This window comes from Sturnira hondurensis, unplaced genomic scaffold (assembly GCF_014824575.4).
Source record: "Sturnira hondurensis isolate 20B ecotype Veracruz unplaced genomic scaffold, ASM1482457v3 Scaffold0010812, whole genome shotgun sequence".
NCBI lineage: Eukaryota > Metazoa > Chordata > Mammalia > Chiroptera > Phyllostomidae > Sturnira > Sturnira hondurensis.
The window spans coordinates 3087248-3106172 of record NW_028083443.1 but is presented as its reverse complement, the minus strand read 5'-3'; the positions used below and the strand labels follow the sequence as shown (position 1 = coordinate 3106172).

General features: G+C 48.0%; 1 protein-coding gene and 1 non-coding gene across 2 annotated transcripts; both read left to right on the top strand.

Annotated features, from left to right (window-relative positions):
* The first annotated feature begins 3121 nt into the window (after positions 1–3121).
* POU4F1 (POU class 4 homeobox 1) lies at positions 3122–8736 on the top strand. Its single transcript, XM_037059382.1, has 2 exons — positions 3122–3484; positions 4129–8736. Exons 1-2 carry the CDS (start codon positions 3362–3364, stop codon positions 5266–5268), a joined length of 1263 nt encoding a protein of 420 aa, XP_036915277.1. The 5' UTR covers positions 3122–3361; the 3' UTR covers positions 5269–8736.
* Positions 8737–14992: 6256 nt separating this feature from the next.
* On the top strand, positions 14993–15128 carry LOC118996136 (small nucleolar RNA SNORA48). Its single transcript, XR_005068429.1, has one exon. It is a non-coding gene; the product is annotated as a small nucleolar RNA SNORA48 (small nucleolar RNA).
* Positions 15129–18925: the final 3797 nt, after the last annotated feature.

The window sequence follows — 18925 nt, the reverse complement described above, 5'->3', positions numbered from 1 at the left end:
ATGCCAAGGCTCAGACCCCATGTGGGCATCATTAGTATAGTCAGGGGCCACCAAGTTACCGCACTTGCCAAACTGGGAGCACAAAGCAGTGACACACTGGTGGGCCGAGCCCTGGTCCTTTCAGCACTGCCTTGGGGGTAAGTACTGGGGAGGGTCCGAGGAGCGGCCTTCGGACCCACCACAGTGCTACACTCTCTAGCCTGGGTCTGAGGCCCAGCAGGGATATGGCAGAATAGTTCTCCAAGCATCATGCCCACCCCACTCCATATTTCTACACAACTCCCTCATTGCACCTGTCACGCTGCACCACAAACACCTCTTCACCTGTAGCTCCCTCACTCTCAGGGTCTGCCACCTCTGGAAGGACAGATACCCACATTTTATACCTCTTTTTTAACTCCAGTATCTTGCCCTGGCCCAGAGGTATGAAATTGCCCAGCATGCATTTCAGGAAGCAGGGTAAGGTAGGAAGTAAATGAGGGAAGGATGAAATCATTGACTTTGGAAAGAGAACAGGCTAGATGGAAGATGTACGGCTCTCTGTGAGGACAGCACACCCTCTGGCCCTGTCTCCATTTCCTTTGTGGGGCGAAAGGAGATCCCCGTTCGGTGATTTTCCTGCGTGTCCCCTCCCCATTAGCCTTGGCTTGTTGAACTCTTTGGTTTTGCTTCTGACCCTCCCCATCTGCCTTCTCTTCCTATACATGAGCATTGTCTTACGGAGTGTGTTAACGGGGTGACAAGTCCCTTGCTAAGCCTCATGATGAACACAGATGTGCCCTACCTAAATGGACTTCCAATCAATTGGTTGGGGAGTGAGCTGAACACTATACTCATAGCCCTCACACGTCTAGCCCCAGAAAAAGCGAGATATTCTGGGCAAAAAGAAGGGATCCCATGTCCAATAAGCTAAGGTGGGAGTCTCCTCGAGTCAGTAAATTCCTGACCTTAAGCCAGGTGCCTCCCCGCAGGGTCCACTGGTGCCCTCCAAGCGGTGGAAGGTAAACCGAGACGAGCTTCCGGTACTCTGGGCTTCGCCTGGCTCTCTGGAGGTCCCAAGGCCGGAATCTGTGCTGTTTGCGTTTTTGTCCCTCTGCACTCTTCAGGTCCCTAAAGGCCAGCGTTTCCCTTGGGGGCTGGGGCGGTCCACAGCATCCAGCCGCTCGCTCACCCTCAGCGCGGCCCTTTCTTCTCCCGAGGGAGAGCTCAGGGAACTGCCGAGAAGGGTGTCAGGAAGGATTAGGTTAAGCCTGGGCACTCGCTGCGAGGACTACGTAGGACACACTCGCTCCCTCCAGCGATGTCCTGCCCGCCGTCCATTCCTCGTAGAGATAAAGTTGCATTTAGCACTCCCAGGGGACCGCGTAATGGATGGCAACGCGGCTCCTTCTTGCACCAGCAAATGAACATCCCTCTTACTCCCCTCTCTGGCTGCAGGGGGTGGGGGTGGGGGCCAGAGAGAGAAGAAAAGAAAGGAAGGAAAAGGCCTGGTGATGCCTGTGGGCTCTTCTTGGAATTTGAGTAGCGAGTGGGTATACTAACTACACAGGCGGTTTGTCCAAAGAAAAGATAAAATAAACGCCAACGCAAATTTAGGTTTGTAGAAATGAGATCTGCTCTTTGGTTGAAATGCAGATCTCTTTGGTGTGGGAGAGACCAGAAAAATTATCTGTCTGATCTCTGCCTCCCATAAGCAGCGCCTCGCCGCTCTGCAGCTCTCCCGCCCCAGATGTGACAACATCTGGGCGGTTATTATCACCCCGGGCTGGCGCTGCCTCCCCGGGGACTCGGGCGTCTCAACCGTGGTCCTCGGGGAGGCGCTTGATCTGCCCGCCACTTGAGGGCCGGGTAATAGAATGGGTAATTGATTTCTTCTTCTTCGTAGGGTTTGATTTTACAACAACAAAAATAAATACTGTGAAAGCAGGACCAGAGCTTGGGCCCGTTGTTTCCAATTGGTTTGAATACATGTTTTAATCACGCTTTTCTATAAACTGGCTTACTCCTGTCTCCTACTGAAGAAAATGACATCCATGGCCGAGAAGCCAAAACGATGGAAGGAAAAGAAAGTTATCTGTTCCGCATCTTATTCCCTTTTCTTTGAAGCGGTTTCCTTTTCCTGGAGTTTTCAGGATAAAGTGTGTGCGTGTGTGCGTGTGTGTTTATACGCGGGGGAGAGGAAAGGATCCCAACACCCTGTTAACTGTTTCTCCTTTTGTTTGCTAGAAGCCTCAGATCACCCAGAGCTCGTTCGAAACGCGGGTTTGTACTCGGTTAAAGGAGACAAAGAATGAGAGAAAAGCACATTTTCATTTTAACAGCCATTCCTGAGGAGGAAGCGCGCGCTCCTTGCGGCTCCTAAGTGGCTGTCACTGTCGGCGCCTGACACGGCTCCAGTCACCGAAACAACAGCCACGAAGTGCGCGGAGGAAATTAAATTATATGGAAATCAATAGCGTCTGACTGCTTCAAACGAACGTCTGTCACCGCGATTATTCTTCGGGAACGTGTTTATAAACCTTGAAAGAAACAGGTTCTTGCAGCAAAAGACAGCACCTTCTGCATTCCCGTGCTGTGATTTATACTGTATACAGAGGAATGCGCGGGCATAATTTAACATACAAATGCCCCGCTGTATACATTATATAACAGCTTGTTAGACATCCCAGGGAGGAGGTGTGCCAAAGCAGCGCGCTTATATTCCGGGCTCGCGCTGGGGCGGGGTCCGGGAGGAGAGGGGCACTCGAGCGGCTGCGTGCGAACCGCTCGCCGCGCTCGGCTGCAGAGGTGCCAACCCGCAGACAATAGCTGGCCCTTTTGATCTCTTCCGACCCGCGGTGGGAAAGGTGCGGCGCGCACTGCGCATGCCCGGCCAGCTACAGGTGCATCACCTGCGCTGTCCTTGCTGGTGGTCACTATAAGAGCGGCTCCCACGCGCCGGTCGCTGCCGGGCTGGCGCGCGCGCGCGCGCGCAGTCGCCCGGCGCCGCCGAGCGGGAGGGCGCGCGTCACACCGGCGAGGACAACTGATGCCCGTCAGCGCGGCGGGGCCGCGAGCTCTCGCGAGAGCTCCCCGGGCCGGCCGCGAGAAGTGGGGCTCAGGTGTAAGAGGAGTACATCCCGTCCGCGCGCGGGGCTAGAGCTCTTGGAGAAGTGGGATCGCGAGGCCGGTGCGCGGCGCTCTGCGCGGCCGGAGGGAGCGCCAGGAGGCAGCGGCGGCAGCAGCAGCCCCCGCGCGGCCACCGCCTCCGCGCCGTCAGCCGCCGCGGCTGCAGCCTCCGAAGGGAGGCCGGGGGAGCCGGCGCGCGCACTTTCCCGGGGACTTTCGGAGTGTTTGTGGATTTACAAGCCAAGCCATCAAGATGATGTCCATGAACAGCAAGCAGCCTCACTTTGCCATGCATCCCACCCTCCCTGAGCACAAGTACCCTTCGCTGCACTCCAGCTCCGAGGCCATCCGGCGGGCCTGCCTGCCTACGCCGCCGGTAAGCGCCCCGCGCTCGCGGCCCCAGCCCGCAGACTCGCCCCCTCCCTGCCTCCGAGACGCTGCATGTCGGGTGCTGGTGTGTGCAAAGGTCCCGGTGCGGGCACTTGCGGGCAGGGGTTTTTAGAGGAATCCCGCTGCTTGGCGCATTCCGTACAGTGGCACTTAATGTCGTGTTCCTGTCGCCCCCGCCTCCGTGTCGGGCACCTGCGGTCAAAGTGGGGATCGGTGGGGCCACGACTCTCGACTTTGTTCCACTTTCTCTGTTAATTTCACGCCTCGGAGAGGCGATCTCTGCGTGCTCGGTGCGCGACGCGGGTTCCGGATGCGAGTTACATCTCCATTTCTTCTTCTTTCCCTTCCTTTTCCGTTCCCGGAATGTGTCCCTGTGTTTCCCTCTCCCCACGTCTGTGCTCCTCGCCACGCTCCCTGCCCTTCTCCTCTGTCCCCATCTTCGTCCCCAACGTGTCCCCATTCCGTCTCTCCCGGTTTCTACCACCCCCACCCCCGTTGTTGTTGTTTTGGTTGCTTTGTGTTGTTCTTTACTTGTTGTGCTTTCCGGCTTGTGTGTGGTTTTGTTTTGTTCTGTGTTTTGCTTTTCGGTTTTGTGGTTTTTCTTTTTGGTTTGGTTTGTGTCGCCTGCAGCTGCAGAGCAACCTCTTCGCCAGCCTAGACGAAACGCTGCTGGCGCGGGCCGAGGCGCTGGCGGCTGTGGACATCGCTGTGTCCCAGGGCAAGAGCCACCCGTTCAAGCCGGACGCCACGTACCACACGATGAACAGCGTGCCGTGCACGTCCACGTCCACCGTGCCGCTGGCGCACCACCACCACCACCACCACCACCACCAGGCGCTCGAACCCGGCGACCTGCTGGACCACATCTCGTCCCCCTCGCTCGCGCTCATGGCCGGCGCGGGCGGCGCAGGCTCGGCGGGCGGCGGTGGTGGCGCCCACGACGGCCCGGGGGGTGGCGGCGGCCCGGGAGGCGGCGGCCCAGGTGGTGGCGGCCCGGGTGGCGGCGGAGGCGGCGGTGGCCCAGGGGGTGGAGGCGGCGGCCCGGGCGGCGGGCTGCTGGGCGGCTCCGCGCACCCGCATCCGCACATGCACGGCCTGGGCCACCTGTCGCACCCGGCGGCCGCGGCCGCCATGAACATGCCGTCGGGGCTGCCGCACCCCGGGCTGGTGGCGGCGGCCGCACACCACGGCGCGGCGGCGGCGGCAGCGGCGGCGGCGGCCGGGCAGGTGGCGGCGGCGTCGGCGGCGGCGGCGGTGGTGGGCGCAGCGGGCCTGGCGTCCATCTGCGACTCAGACACGGACCCGCGCGAGCTCGAGGCGTTCGCGGAGCGCTTCAAGCAGCGGCGCATCAAGCTGGGCGTGACGCAGGCCGACGTGGGCTCGGCGCTGGCCAACCTCAAGATCCCGGGCGTGGGCTCGCTCAGCCAGAGCACCATCTGCAGGTTCGAGTCGCTCACGCTCTCGCACAACAACATGATTGCGCTCAAGCCCATCCTGCAGGCTTGGCTCGAGGAGGCCGAGGGTGCGCAGCGGGAGAAAATGAACAAGCCCGAGCTCTTCAACGGCGGTGAGAAGAAACGCAAGCGGACTTCCATCGCAGCGCCGGAGAAGCGCTCCCTCGAGGCCTACTTCGCAGTACAGCCGCGGCCCTCTTCAGAGAAGATCGCTGCCATCGCCGAGAAACTGGACCTCAAAAAGAACGTGGTGCGGGTGTGGTTTTGCAACCAGAGACAGAAGCAGAAGCGGATGAAATTCTCCGCCACTTACTGAGGGGAGTGGGAGGTGCCGGCGGGGCAGATCGGGGAGCTGAAGGGGCCTTGCGGGGTCAGGGAGGGGGGCTTTTCGCGGGCCTACTTCCCCCAACCCCCGGATTTGGAGTGTCCGTTATCCTGCTTGCATTTGGAGAATCCCTCTTCCAGCGTTCTCTTTATGCTCTTCCTGCGCTCACCCTCCTCCAGCCTCGAGCACTGGGGTGCTGGGTGTGGACACCGGAGAGGATAGCGGGAAAAGAGGGAGCATCTGGGTGAGCAGGGATTAGGGGGAAGGAAAGCGAGACTGGAGGAGGGTTTTGAGGAGCAGGATGATTCTGGGGGTTGGGGTGGGAGGGGGAGACTCGGAAAGGGTAGGGAAATGGACTGTTTCGGACCAGAGACATTTATCAAAATCTCCCGGGGACCAAGGAACTATGTACAAAAACAAACCTACCAACCACCAAAAACTAAACACATAAAGACAAACTAAAACAAAACAGAACAAAAGCAAATAAAACATGCTTTAGAATTTAACTCCAGGGAGCAGTATTCTGCAGCTTCATTCCTCCCCTAAGGAAGAAAGACAAGAGCCACCACCATTATTGCCACTGACCCAACCCCACACACATGAGCTGAGAAACGAAATCCCGAACCAATGGAAGGTGAGATGCTGGGGAGTGCAGTTAGTTCTTGTGTGTTTAATTTTCCCCTCTGAGCCTCATCTCTACCCTCCCCACGTCCTCTCTGATTTATTTTCTGGGTTCCAAAGAGACTGGATGGCTGCTCTCCCCGTTGCCAGAAAGGGAGTGTGGGGAAGACAGCTGAAAGGGGGTGGGGCGCTTAACTACCTGTTAGGTGGAGCCCACCTTTCCCAGTGACTTGGCCTATGTTCCTGGGCCTGAGTCCAGCTGGGTGGGTGTTTAGGGAGAGGGAGGCATAGTCTTTGAGTTGACTAAAAGGCAGAATTTAAGAGCTTCAAAAGAAGCATTTTATTCTAGGAGAAAAAGACACTTCTTAACAAGGTTTTTTTCTTCTTTTTATTTTTGCTCTTGTATCTAAGATCTAGAAAAGTACTTCAAAACCAGCTCCCCTCCCACACTCATAGCACTTGCTTACCCTTTCATTTATTTCTCTAAGTGTCATTTATTTTAAACTACCTACTGAACTTTATTTCCTATTGATTCAAATAGACTGATGGGCGGAAAAAACTAGGAGAGATAGTCTGCCCCTTTTACTCCACAGAACAAGGCCCATCTAGCGCTTCTAGGTCCCTTTTCCTTCTCCCTTGGAGAACATGAAATTGTTGACACCTGGAGAAGTTTCTGCTTTCAGCTGGAGCAGGGCTCGACTGTGTGGAAAGTCAACTAAGTCCCACAGGAGAGAAAGATTTAAAGTCCTCCATTGTTTCAAAGGGGTCTGCATGTTGGGGGGAAAAGCAGAATAACTGTATTTCATTATCATTATTGTTATTATTAATATTATTATTATTCAAAAGTAATTTATTGCTGGGGATAAATGTTGGGTAGCAAGAACTTTAATTTGCACTACCAGTCTCCCTAATAGAAAATCATGTATAGTATTTCATAGTTATAATCAAGGTACTTTATGAACTGCTGATGGATTAAAAAATGAGAAAGACAGTCGAAGGTGGCTAGGTAAAATGCCTGCGTGGTGCACAAGATACTCTTTTGATCTCATGTGGAGATGGTTTATTACCATCCTTTAATAAGAACTAAAAAATTGAAAACAGAAGAAATGGCAGGAAAAAAACCCCCTGCCATTTAACAATACTAAAATCATGCATGATCTGAAGAGTGTGGAAAGATACACAATTAGGTCTCACTCTGGTTAGACATTGTTTATTTAATTACGTTGTATCTCATTGTTTGCAGCGCAAACATTCTATGCATTTGAAACCGAGCACTAAACTGGGCCAGCTTTCTGATAGACCGTTTCGTGGATAGTGTGATTTCACAGTCTACTGCCTGTTTTCACCAACAACACAGCATTCTTGTCCTATTCTTGTATTTAGAGGAAAAATAAAAAGGAAGATTCTTGTAAATATTTTCTTTCACACACACGGTGGTCACAGACCACCAGTGTTACTCCTGAAATGTCTCATGGATCGACCCACCTGTCCCTGTGTGTCTGCTGAGCTTTCTCCTGGGTTACGACGTCTTTGCTCTATCACCTTTCCCCCTTCCCACTTCTACCAGAACCATCTCTGTGAGCCAAAATACAACAGGGGGATGTGTCCCAGTACACTTCCAAATAAAACATAACTGAAAGAAGAGCAGTTTTATCATTTGGGTGCATTTTTGTGTCTGTTAGGCCAAGTCCTGGTAGAGCTGGTCTGCAAAGGAGACTCACTTCAGCCTTCAACCAAAAATACAGGCGGGGGGGGGGGATGTTAAAAGGAGGGTGAAAAGAGGGGAAAGGGTGAGAATGATGTATTTTTTCTGCTGAATCAGAATTCACTTTCAGACGACTCATGTGAAAAGTGGTGCTCTGAATAAAAAATGAATTCTATATTAGTGGCCTGTGTTTATCAGAAACATTTTTTCTAACTGCAGAAACTCTTAAACCACAGCCTTCATTCAGAGTGGTGGAAGCTCGTAAATAACCAGGCACCCCCCAAAATATTTAAATTGAGGTTCAGGGACAGAGACCTTTGGAGGTTTATATGTTTTGTCTGGCCTAAAAACTTTCCTTTAAAAAATGTAAGTAAATGACTTTTCTCTGGAAGTTAATAAACGCAGACACCACCCACTAATCTGTCCCACCCCCATGACAAATGCCTGTGTTATCTGGATCAGGTCGTGTGCCACCTATTGCTCCAAAGGGACCAGAGATTCATTCTGTGGTGGCTGGGGCCTGGGTCACATGCCAAGTGTCTGAAGTCTCTTCAGAGCTGGGAGTGCACCTTCTGAAGTCATGTCACACTAGCCAGACCCTTTTAATTTCACCGGCAAATCTGTGAAACAAACACTGGATGTTCAAAAAAGAATAGTGCATTTAAAAAGCTGTGATTTTAAAGGTGTTAATGTTTTTTTTAAAAAAAGCATTTAGAGGTATTTTAAAAAATAGATCTCTTCCATCGAAATTGACTTTTTCTGTTGACTCAAAATGTCATCAAAATTTTTAATAAAATGTATTTGTAAAAAAACACCCCACGTTATTTTATAGAAGAGTATGACCAATTTCATTGCTTGAGAACCACGAATAAACAGATGAAAAGATTTACAAAGGCCGCTTAGAAAAGAATACGCCCCAAACGAAATGTTGCAAATACTTTTGTATTATATAATGACGACCACTGTATGTAATAAGAATGTAAACATTTGTTCTGTATTAAGTACAACCCTTACCCAATGAAAAGAAGACAGCATTATGTCAATAAAACAGATTATGATAATACATGCTTTGCAGAGTTTCCTATTTTCTGTAGTAGGAAACTGTGCAAAACAGGAAATGCTTTACTATCTGGTGAGTGAATCTGTATGCTGCCGGCAGGAGTAGTAAGACTGGTCTGTCAAGGCAACGCCGTCAGTCCGTGAACAAACAGACGAGCACACAGACGTCCTCCTGGAGGTGAAGGCTGGCCACGCAGCGGTAGTCAGGCTTTCGAAGTTTTCAGGTGCTGAAGAGTGGAATTACACTCTAAGCGGATTCGCAGCACCAGGCAGTGGGTGGAAATGCTGCGATGTGTGCCCCCGGTTATTTTAAACAACAATCTCAAAATAAATTGGAGAAAGTGGGAGAATTATTTTCCGTCTGCATTTCAGCTTCTCAGGAAACCCAGGCGGTGCTAGAGTAGGAAAGCCAAAAGAAAGATAAGACACTTGAAAGACTCCTGCCACGTTTGTGCCCGCCATTCGTTTTAAATTTTCTCCTCTCCCCAGTCCTCACTCCGGGTCCTGCTCTTCCTGTGTGTCTAAGGAATGGTGTCCTCGACACACATCAGCGAACTTCTGAATAGATTTTTGTCTCATGCATGTTCTGAAAGTCCTCTCAATTTCGATTACACTCTCGTAAATAAACCGTAGGCACCCACTGCCGTGATTGTATCGATTTTTACTTTCTTGTGAAAAGTACTTTGGTCCTGTTCCTGCAAGTGCCCACGCCTGGACAGGGCCGGTCGCCCTGAGCCCCGGGACTGTCTTGACCAGCACCCCCCCTTGGCCCCAGCCTCCCCCGCCAACCCGGCGCGAAGCGTCTCTGCTCCAGCTCTCACGTGAATGGGCTTTCATAGTCCAGGCCATGGGTTGGACACGCGACTTCTGACCCTGGCGCAAAGCACTCTCCCACCCCCGTTCAAACTGGCCTTGGTAGCCAGCGGGATGATAAAGGTGACGACCACGAGCATCTCGTATGGTTCTGCTTATCCGTGTTATCGCCGCCGTGGTCTCACCCGCTCGGTGACAGCCACCCAAGTAAGTCTGAGCGGTTTCAGAGGAGACCGCGCGCTTAATTGATTTTTAAAAAAATCGCATTCAAATTCGAATTCTCACGGGCTGTGTGTGTGTGTGTGTGTGTGGGCGGGGGATTATTTCCACCTGCAAGATAAGCCTTGTCGCAATAATTACGTTATTTAATATTTGATCAAACCTTTGCGCCACCACCGCTGGCGGCGGCTGGTTCCCACCCTCCGGGGCCGCGGGCGGGAGGCTCGGCCTGGGGCGGGCCTGGAACGAGAGGCGAGGCGCGCGGCCACACGGCTCAGGTTGGCTTGCCCTTTGAATAATTCATGGCCTGAGACTTCTGGAAATTAATAAAATGAATGATAACAAGAAACTAATTAAAAAGTTTACTAATTGTTTCCAAGTCTCCGTGATTGGGGGGCTGGCGCCCTCTCTTTCCACCTCCCCGAAATCTGGGGCACCTACAAGGCTGGATGCTGGCCCGGAAGGGTCTCGCAACTCGAGCGGCCCAGCCGTGCTCGGACTCCGGGAGTTATTTCGGAGGCAGCCTCGTGGGTCTGCTGCTTGCCCTGCTGCCGCTGCCGTCTGTAGGTCGCTAGTCTCCCCAGCGAGTCTGAGTGCTTGGGGGCGGGTGGGTTGGCGGGTGCCGTTTCAAACCACAGGCAGAGCTGATTGGGTCAGAATTTGCAGCCAGGAGGAGACCCGCCCTCCTCCGACCCACGCAGGGCGCTCGTTTGGACACGGGAACCCCCACTCACTCGGGGCCGTCCACTCGGGGAATCCCAAAGCCCCAAGAGCCTGAATCACGGCCAAGCGGCGTTGCTGTGCTCGCTTTGCGCCCCTCCGCTGTCGCCCAGAAGCTCCGGGTTAGGAGGCTTCGGCTGCTCCAGGAGGCAGCTCCTCACCACCCGCGAGGCAGCCACCCGGCTGTGGGCTCAGCCAGGACTCCGCGGGGCCTCCAACGACCTTTGCTGGTCCACGCGCCCCGGTCCGGCTTCCCGCGCGTGCGCAGGTGTGGCCAGTGGAGCGCGGACCTGCCGGGCGCTGGGCGGCTGGGGCGCGCACGGAGAGCAGGGAGCGCGCCGAGCCCGCACATGCGCCTTGTGTGCGCCGAGTCCCCTCCAAGAGGTGAGCCTGGGTTCCGCAGCTGCTAATTAGGCGCTCGCGGAGGTCACCTCCCACTCTGTGAGTGCCTATGAGCATGTCCTGAGAGAAGCGTGCAGGGACTAATGTCGCAGAGAGGTTGAAAATACTCCTCTCCCGGCAGTTTGCCCGAATCAACAGACACCTTAAACACCACAAAACTTTCGAAAGTGGTTTACATTTTTAAAAAGAAATTTGTAGCAATAATAGTCTTGCGGTTAAGGTGCACGCCACCAAAGCCATGCTGTGGATTGGAATTTATCAAGCAAGGATTTATACCCCAGGCGGGGGGAGGGTGATCACAGGGCTTTCGTCCCTCAAAATTCAATAGAATCCTGGATCGCAAAACGCAGATGGGGTATCTTGGTCAGAGAGAAGCTGGTAACGCACAAGCACTGAGACCAGCATCCAGCTCCAGCACACCCAGGGGTGGTGGGGCGGAAAGCACCCGCGTCTATCCGTCGCTCCCGGCCGGAAGGCCCCCGGAAGTCACTTCTCTCCAGCTGAGAGAAGAGAGGAAAGGAAGCTGAAAAAGAGCTTGGAAAGAAAAGTGGGAAAGGCGGGGATGGGGGAGGAAGAGAAGCAGATTCCTTGCACTGAGTGTGTAAAATGAATTGCAAACAAAAGTTTGGTAGCTCTGACTACTGGCTTCAGTGCAGCGTAACGCAAACAAACTTTTGTGCGCGAGGAACAGAATTAAACAAAGTGTTGACAATTTCCAGCCGCGGAAATTCACTTACACCAGTTCCCCCTCCCCATCCCCCCTCCTCCAGTGTTGACAATAAACATTTAATGAAGGCAGGGACCTGGCTGTCTCCAGTCAGTGTCAGAATAGTTTAAGCAGACCATTAGCGGGGCTGCTGCCACTTCAAACGTGGCGCGCTACCCTCTAACATTATATATATATTTTTAAAAATGCAAAGTGTGAGACAAATAATATGATCATACAGATATGTTAAGTGGCTTGCAGTGGTTCTGATATCCCCTGTACTTAATAATAGAAACAAACTCATTGTAGATTACTCGCGCTTAAAAATGTTAAATACAGTTAATGCAATATTAATCGCCCTTTGGTGATATAAAATGCAATATTTTCAGGCAGCTATCGAGTTTTTCTAGAGGAAGAGCTGATGAAAAGAGTCACAGCTGAATAGTGGAGAGGAAAAGCCCGGTATTTATTGCTTTTGTTTGGCTTTTGGCTACAGGGACAGGAACCTTCTAATGGGGTAAGGACATTTATTTTATCTGCAATCTATTGCTGCGAGAGCAGGGGCGGCAGATGGGGCTGGTGCGATATTCAGTGTAATTTAGAGCAAATCCTAATAACTAATAATGATTTATGTTAATTTTGATCACTTATGCGACTTTCCCAAAGCGTTGTGATGAAAGGGAAAGAGAGAGAAGTAGAACGTGACAAGGAGCTCTGAGGCTGAGACTGGAGCGCAACTATCATACTTAAAATGTGTTTTATGAGTTAGCAATGTAAACACAGGCGTTTATTTTTTTTAAAGCAGGTAGGATCCATATGATGCTGGGCAGAGGTATCTCCCGGGGTTTTGCATTTCTTCTGAAAATGTACCTAGAGAGGAAATTTGACGCCTATGAGCGGGAGACTCTCTTATCCCAGTTTTAAGGAAAGCAGACGTTTCAGTGGTTTCATTTGCTTATGTTCAACTAAGGGTATGTGTGTGTGGAGGGGCAGACGGGGAGCGGAGAAGGGCTGCGGGGAGGAGAGATCCAGCGTGTGCACCGCAGGATTGCGCGCAGCGCCAGGGTCGTCCCTCCGAAAGTGTAACCTGAGCCAGAGGTTTGAAATCAGCTCTCAATTGGGGAGCATCTGTACCGCACCGCCGCCACGCCTTATGCAGAAGTTTTATTATTGGCTGCTTAAACAAGTTGCCATTTCTTAATCCTCACATTCTATCTGATGCTTGTTTGCCTAGAATCAACTTTTGGGAAGCTTCGCCTTCTCTAGACCTCCGGTCTTTACCCGCCCCCAAGGGATCCCAGGGCTTTTAAACTTAAAAGTGCCTCCTCTCTCTTCATCCCCCTGGTAACGTGGCACCGGTTCAGAACCCCAGAGGCTGCCAACGGGATGCAGTTCTGCACAGGAACAGGCGATTTTCGGCTGCCACGCAGTGCGCTGCAGAGGGTCGGAGCGATTTTGAAAGGGAGGGTGCGCCTTGCTCGTGGCAATTTACTTTTCCCGCTTACCTTTTGCGCGTTTTAACGCCTCGAGGCTATAGTTTGAAAGTAAAACAGCATCAAAGCACCTCCTTATTAGTTCTGTATTTGAGAAATCCGGAAGATGAAACTGCCTAAAAGGTTTAATAGGGCGGAACATCATTTATTTGCCAAGCAAACAGCCAGAGTATAGTTCAAAAGGGGATACAGTGGTTTATCAGCAGGAGGCTGGAAGGAGAAGAACGCTGGGAAAAGTGAGTTTCCAGCTTCAGTCACGACGTTAAAATGAATTAATAAGCTTCAAGTGGGATGTCTGCTTTGATTTTAAATTATCATCTCCCCCGCCAAAGTTTATGCATACACACACATGCGTGTGTGTACACACGAAAGGCTTTCCTCACTTTTCTGAGTTGTTGTCAAGAGTTTTATTTGTTTGGAAACTTTCAGGTTTTGTAGTTCAAAACCAGAAAACTCTCCAGGGATTTCATCTGCCAATGTATCTAGAATATGATAAAATCTTTTAAAGTTAAACTTCTCATTATTTTCTTCCTCTTTTTCTTATTTCGAGGCTACAGAGGTAAAAATGCACTTAATTTTGTCCACGAGGGAAAAACAGGCTACATGATTCAGAGCAGTTTCTTTCTTAAATGTAATGTTGTACTTTGTTTTTGCTTTTGAATGATCTCTATCAGTAACTGTACTGTATTGTACTGTTAGTATTCCCCGTATAAAGAGGACTTTAAACAAAATAAAATTTTAAACAAAATAAATCCAGGCAGCTGACTTTAGTTGTTTACTGATAATACTCAGGAGCTGGCGTGTGTGTGTGTGTGTGTGTGTGTGTGAGCTTGAGGCTGCACCTCCACACACAAACAGATGTAAGCACATTGTTTTAATGTTGCTAGTGAAGGGAGCTGAGTCTCTCTCAACTTCGTTCCAGTTCTGTCGCAGCGTTTCAGCACCAGAAGCAGCTCCCTTAAAATGGAAGACGGGTGCATTATTGAAACCCTCCATCAAACAGCGCTGGGGTGCTGAAAACACCCTGCTCTCGATGAGGTCTGGCCGTCTGACTGCACAGAAGCCCCTAATATGTTAATGGCCGTAGGGGATGCCTAAGGTACTATCTCAAGCTGCTTCGCACACCATATGTCAGGCCGTTAGCCACATGGATCTATTAATCAAAAAGAGCTGGAGAGGGAGAAGAGGGTCTTAGAAAGGGGGGAGAATGAGAGCAATGGGGGAGAGAGAGAAAGAAAGAAAAAGCATTTGAAACCCCCATCATTCTCATTTATTTATTCAATAAGTGAATAAAAATAGCTAAAAAGACTCAACCAATACAGATTTCTCTTCTATCAAGTTAAAGACTGTTCATAAGTGTCTGCTAAAGAATTGAAATAATGTCTGGTTCTATTAAAATAGAAGGAAATTTTACCTGGAGGTTCCTGTTTGGGGCTCCTTTATTGTAAAACTTTTATAAGCAAGACTCTTTGATACAAGGGAAAAAAATCCTTGTTGTAAGGAAGGTTGTTTTGTACATGAGTTTTATTAAAAGTAGTGGGGGTGGGGCACATGTGTTTTTAGAGGATGCAAGGAGGGTGTGGAGGGAGGCACCTGGAGGATTTGTAATGAAAATATAATTTATTAATATAGAGCTACGTTGACAGTAGAGTTCTCAGCGCCTTCAGTTCTTCTGATGGTAAATGTAAACTGTTTACATTTTTGTCCCTTTCTTTAACCTTGGTTTTATGAATGAAATTGCAGAGTCCACAGGGTGAAAAAGTATTTAATTCTTTTAGGAGGAAAGGGTATTAGAAAACATTTTTAAAAATCTATATTTCTGATTTCTGTTTTGTTTAGAAGTATTTATTGCTCTTTCCTGAATGTGTAAAAAAATATTCCATTAGATAATAGTTTAGAAAGTTTGCACAACCTTAGGAGTAATTATGTGCTCAACATGGTATAAATAAGTACATTAAGTCTATAAAAAAAGATTTATGTCCCTGATCTGGGTACAGTTGCACCTGGCTTGGTGGTGCTTGGCTCATATCAGCCAGGGAAAAAGTAACTCCTTGTTTATCCCAGACTGGCTTTTGGTCTGTGCACATGCCTGGTTCATGCCTTGGACACATGGGGGGAAAAGATTTAGATTCTTTCTTGAAATGTTCAATCTATTTGTCATGTGCCTTAAACTCACCATTTTAGGAAAATCAAATGAAAGTGCTGATTTTCAAATAACAGAAACTCTCAGAAACAACCATGAAAGGAAAATATGTAGCACTTAGATTTAAAAGTTGCATTTGTTTCACGCTGGTGCTACCTGAGGACAGAGAAAAGATGAAACCAGTGTGAACTCAGGTTTATTGTCATTTTAATTGGTAGTCAGTAATGATGAACCACGTAAAAATGTAACTTCTGGTTATCAATGATCAGTCTCAAAGTCTAGAACTAACAACGTTTAGGAAATTTGAACATGATATTTTTAATGTCATGATTAGTAGGTGTGATTTTAATAGTGTCATGATTAATAGGCTTACATCACAGTAGTTCATTTGTAGGATACAGGGATGATTGAAAATTTATTGACATTAGGCTTAAAAACATATATGCAGATGATTGACTACTTACATATGAGAGCACATATGATGTAGTTTATTCAACCACATCACAAACCTTCTGTCATTAACATAGATTCACAGTGCTCTATTGTGCTGGGCTTGTAAACAAGAGAGGCAGCAGAATGTTCTTATTTGTGATTTAAAAATACATTAAAGAAGATAATTGTGAAACTGTGCTCAGTGACAAAAATTATATAACTGACTTCTGTTACATTATTTATAGTAAAGAAGTGGAGTATTTTGTACTGTATGTTAGATTGTATCTATTAAATATTCTTTACTTTCACAAACACATCTATTTGTGTTTACATAGAAGTTCTCAGTTATGAGGAAAGGTTAATATTGGTAGGTACCTGTAATTACAAACACCAGTGCATTAGATTACTTGATTTGGTTAGAAAATCATCTGTCACTCTTTTAGTAACACAAAATGCTTTTTGAAAATGAAGAATTGTGCCGTAGAGAACAGCAGCCAATCTGTAAATATGAGGGGTCCCGAAGTACTATATTTTGTCCAGGAGGTGATGAATGCATAAGGATAGGGTCATCCTGAATTTCAAGAGTAGGTGGGTAGAGAGAAACACTTATTATATTTAAATTTTGGTGCATGCCGCACTAGCCTGCATTTCTTCCCCTGTAGTTAAAAGGTAGCCCATATATCTGTCGCTTTGGGTTTCCAAAGACTCGTAACTTAATTCCTTCAGGCAATTCATCAGCACAGTAATTAAACTAGCAAATGGATGTAAATAAAGTGAAATTGGTTTCATGACAGATGAGGCGAAGAGGCCTCTGACATGAAGCAAGGCAGGACAATAATGATTTCAGCAGCATCGGGCTATGGAAAGAACCCCAGCTGGATTTATTAGGTGTTGCAAGTGATTTGCTGGAAGCGGGCAAGACATGAACACTCTTTAATTTGACAGGAATTTTGCATCCTAAAGAGCACATTGAAATATAAATCCAGAAACAAATCTAGGCAAACTGTAAACAGAGGCATTGTTGGACTGAAAGTACTATTCATTATCTAAAAAGGAAGAAAAGTAGAGAAATACACCCCCCTCCTTGGTAGAAGGACTCCAGTTGCACAACTTATTATTTAATTCTGGGGAGTGGCAAACTGATTATGAAACATCTCTTTCTACCTATGAATTCTACTGCTTATTTTAGCATTAGCAATTTTGTATTTCAGAAGGAAAACAACTAATACAATAAATGATTTAAAAACCAGCATGCTGAAAACATCTATAGAAATTATGGGTATATACAAACATGAGAGGGGAATATGAGAAAGGGGGTGAGAAGCCCCGATGGGCAACTTATTTTACAGAGTTCAATTATTACTACACTTAAATAAAACCTGGGATAAAATAAAATCTAGTACCATTTTATTGCCTCTAGGGGCCTGTGCCTGGTTACCCAGAAAGCAAATCTCTAGCTACAAAGATAAATTGTCTGAAGCCTTTGATCAGCTTAAGACTTAAAATCAGATATAGCAAAATAAACATTTCCATAGATTAGGGGAGGAACTAAATTATAGCCGAAAATCGCGGATAAGAGAAAAAGGTGGAAGCAATGATTTCATGGCTCACTCAACAAGACTTAAATGTACATTGAGTCACCATTCCACCACAGTAAGGAAGTCACACATAGAATAAATAAAGGCACTCTAGAAGCAGATTAGCCCCTTTATCCATGGAAATGTGAAAAACGAACTGCTTTATGCTTAAATGTAATCTCGATCATGTAAGCCCCTTTTCATGAGAAGCAAAAAGCCTCCACAAGTGATGCCCTCTTTTCACAAGATTCAAGCAGGATTTTCAGCACCACGGCCAGCTCCACAGAAGGTTGGGGGCTCCTGGCAGTGGGGAGGAGGGGAGTTTGTGATCCAGGGAAAGTGAAACCTAAATACTCCTGAAATTCTATGGGCTATTTAATTATTCAGCAATGGGTCCACATCCCCTCTCCCACCATGGGATCCTAAGTTGGTCAAAGTCCTCTAATCTTTTCAAAAGAGGTGTTTTAAAGGAAAAGGGAGAAGAAAGATAGGAGAAGAGGTTACCAAAGACTCTTAATGAAAGTAAGATCTTTAAAAAACTAAACTAAACACCCACTGCGTGCTCCTTCCCTTGTAAGAGTGGATGACTTTCAGGCCACGAAGGAATTTATAATGAAACTCAATTGGCTTTCTCCCTGAGCCTGTCCTATTTTTTTAAAGAGGAAAATATGCCTAATTATTTGAAAGTTCTCTTCCAATTGCCAGGCATAGGCAAGTCCTTTAATTATAATACAGTCTGAAAAGGGAGAGCATATGGAGAGAATGTCAAGACGAGGGTGCCAGGGGCAGATCCTCGGAAATTTGTATTCATTTCTGGCTCTTATTTGTTCAGTAATCTCTACCATCATAACTAAATCGTGAAGCACTGATGCAGTTCGAGTTGTTGTTGACTTAACGTCAAAATTCAATCACTGGGGGTTTTGCATCAGCCGGGCTACTTATTTGTCTAATAAATCCGTCATTTTGTAAGAAAAATATTTGAGCAGCCGTACTTGACCTCTTGGTATCCACAAGCCACATTTATTTCTCCCAGTTTACAAATGCAAAATGGAGATGCTCATCTAATGCCTGGAGGAACTGTGTTGATTTCTGATTGGATTTTAGATGGAAATGTCTATTTTAAATACCTTGTGATTAAATTGGACGTATAATAGAATCCATGCATTTTAAGCTGATTCCTGCTTGGAAACTTAACAACCTGAACTGCTAGTCACGAATTTAAAAGAGAGAGAGAGAGAGACAGACAGACAGACAGACAACTCACAAAATACCAAACTCCCTCTTTTGAAACAAACACTTAAATTTAGCCTCAATTGTAATGCTTTATTAAAACCACTCTTTAAAAAAAAACCTTAAAAGACTTCCTTCATGGATGGGCTCCCCCCCCTCCCCCAACACACACAGTATTCTAGTTCCTAGTGGGCAGTACTTTTTATCTGGGTCCCAGGAAAAACACACACAAGAGAAATCATGGCTGGCACTTCAGTCTTAGGACTGCAGTGCTGAGTCTAACTGCCAAACTGTAACTCAAGTCCAAGGAAATGCATATCATCATCCTGAGTATTAGATGATTAAGGGAAATAATGTGTTATGTTGGAGGGAATTCGTTTTATTCTCTACTGTAACAGTGTGTTTGGAGATTACTTGAAACTCTTTGTCCTACACTTCTTGTACCGTTGGGTGTGGATATCCTTTCGCAACTCAGGAATCTTTCTGAAATCTTTGGCCAAGGGAAGGGTCCATGTGAGAGTTGCTCTG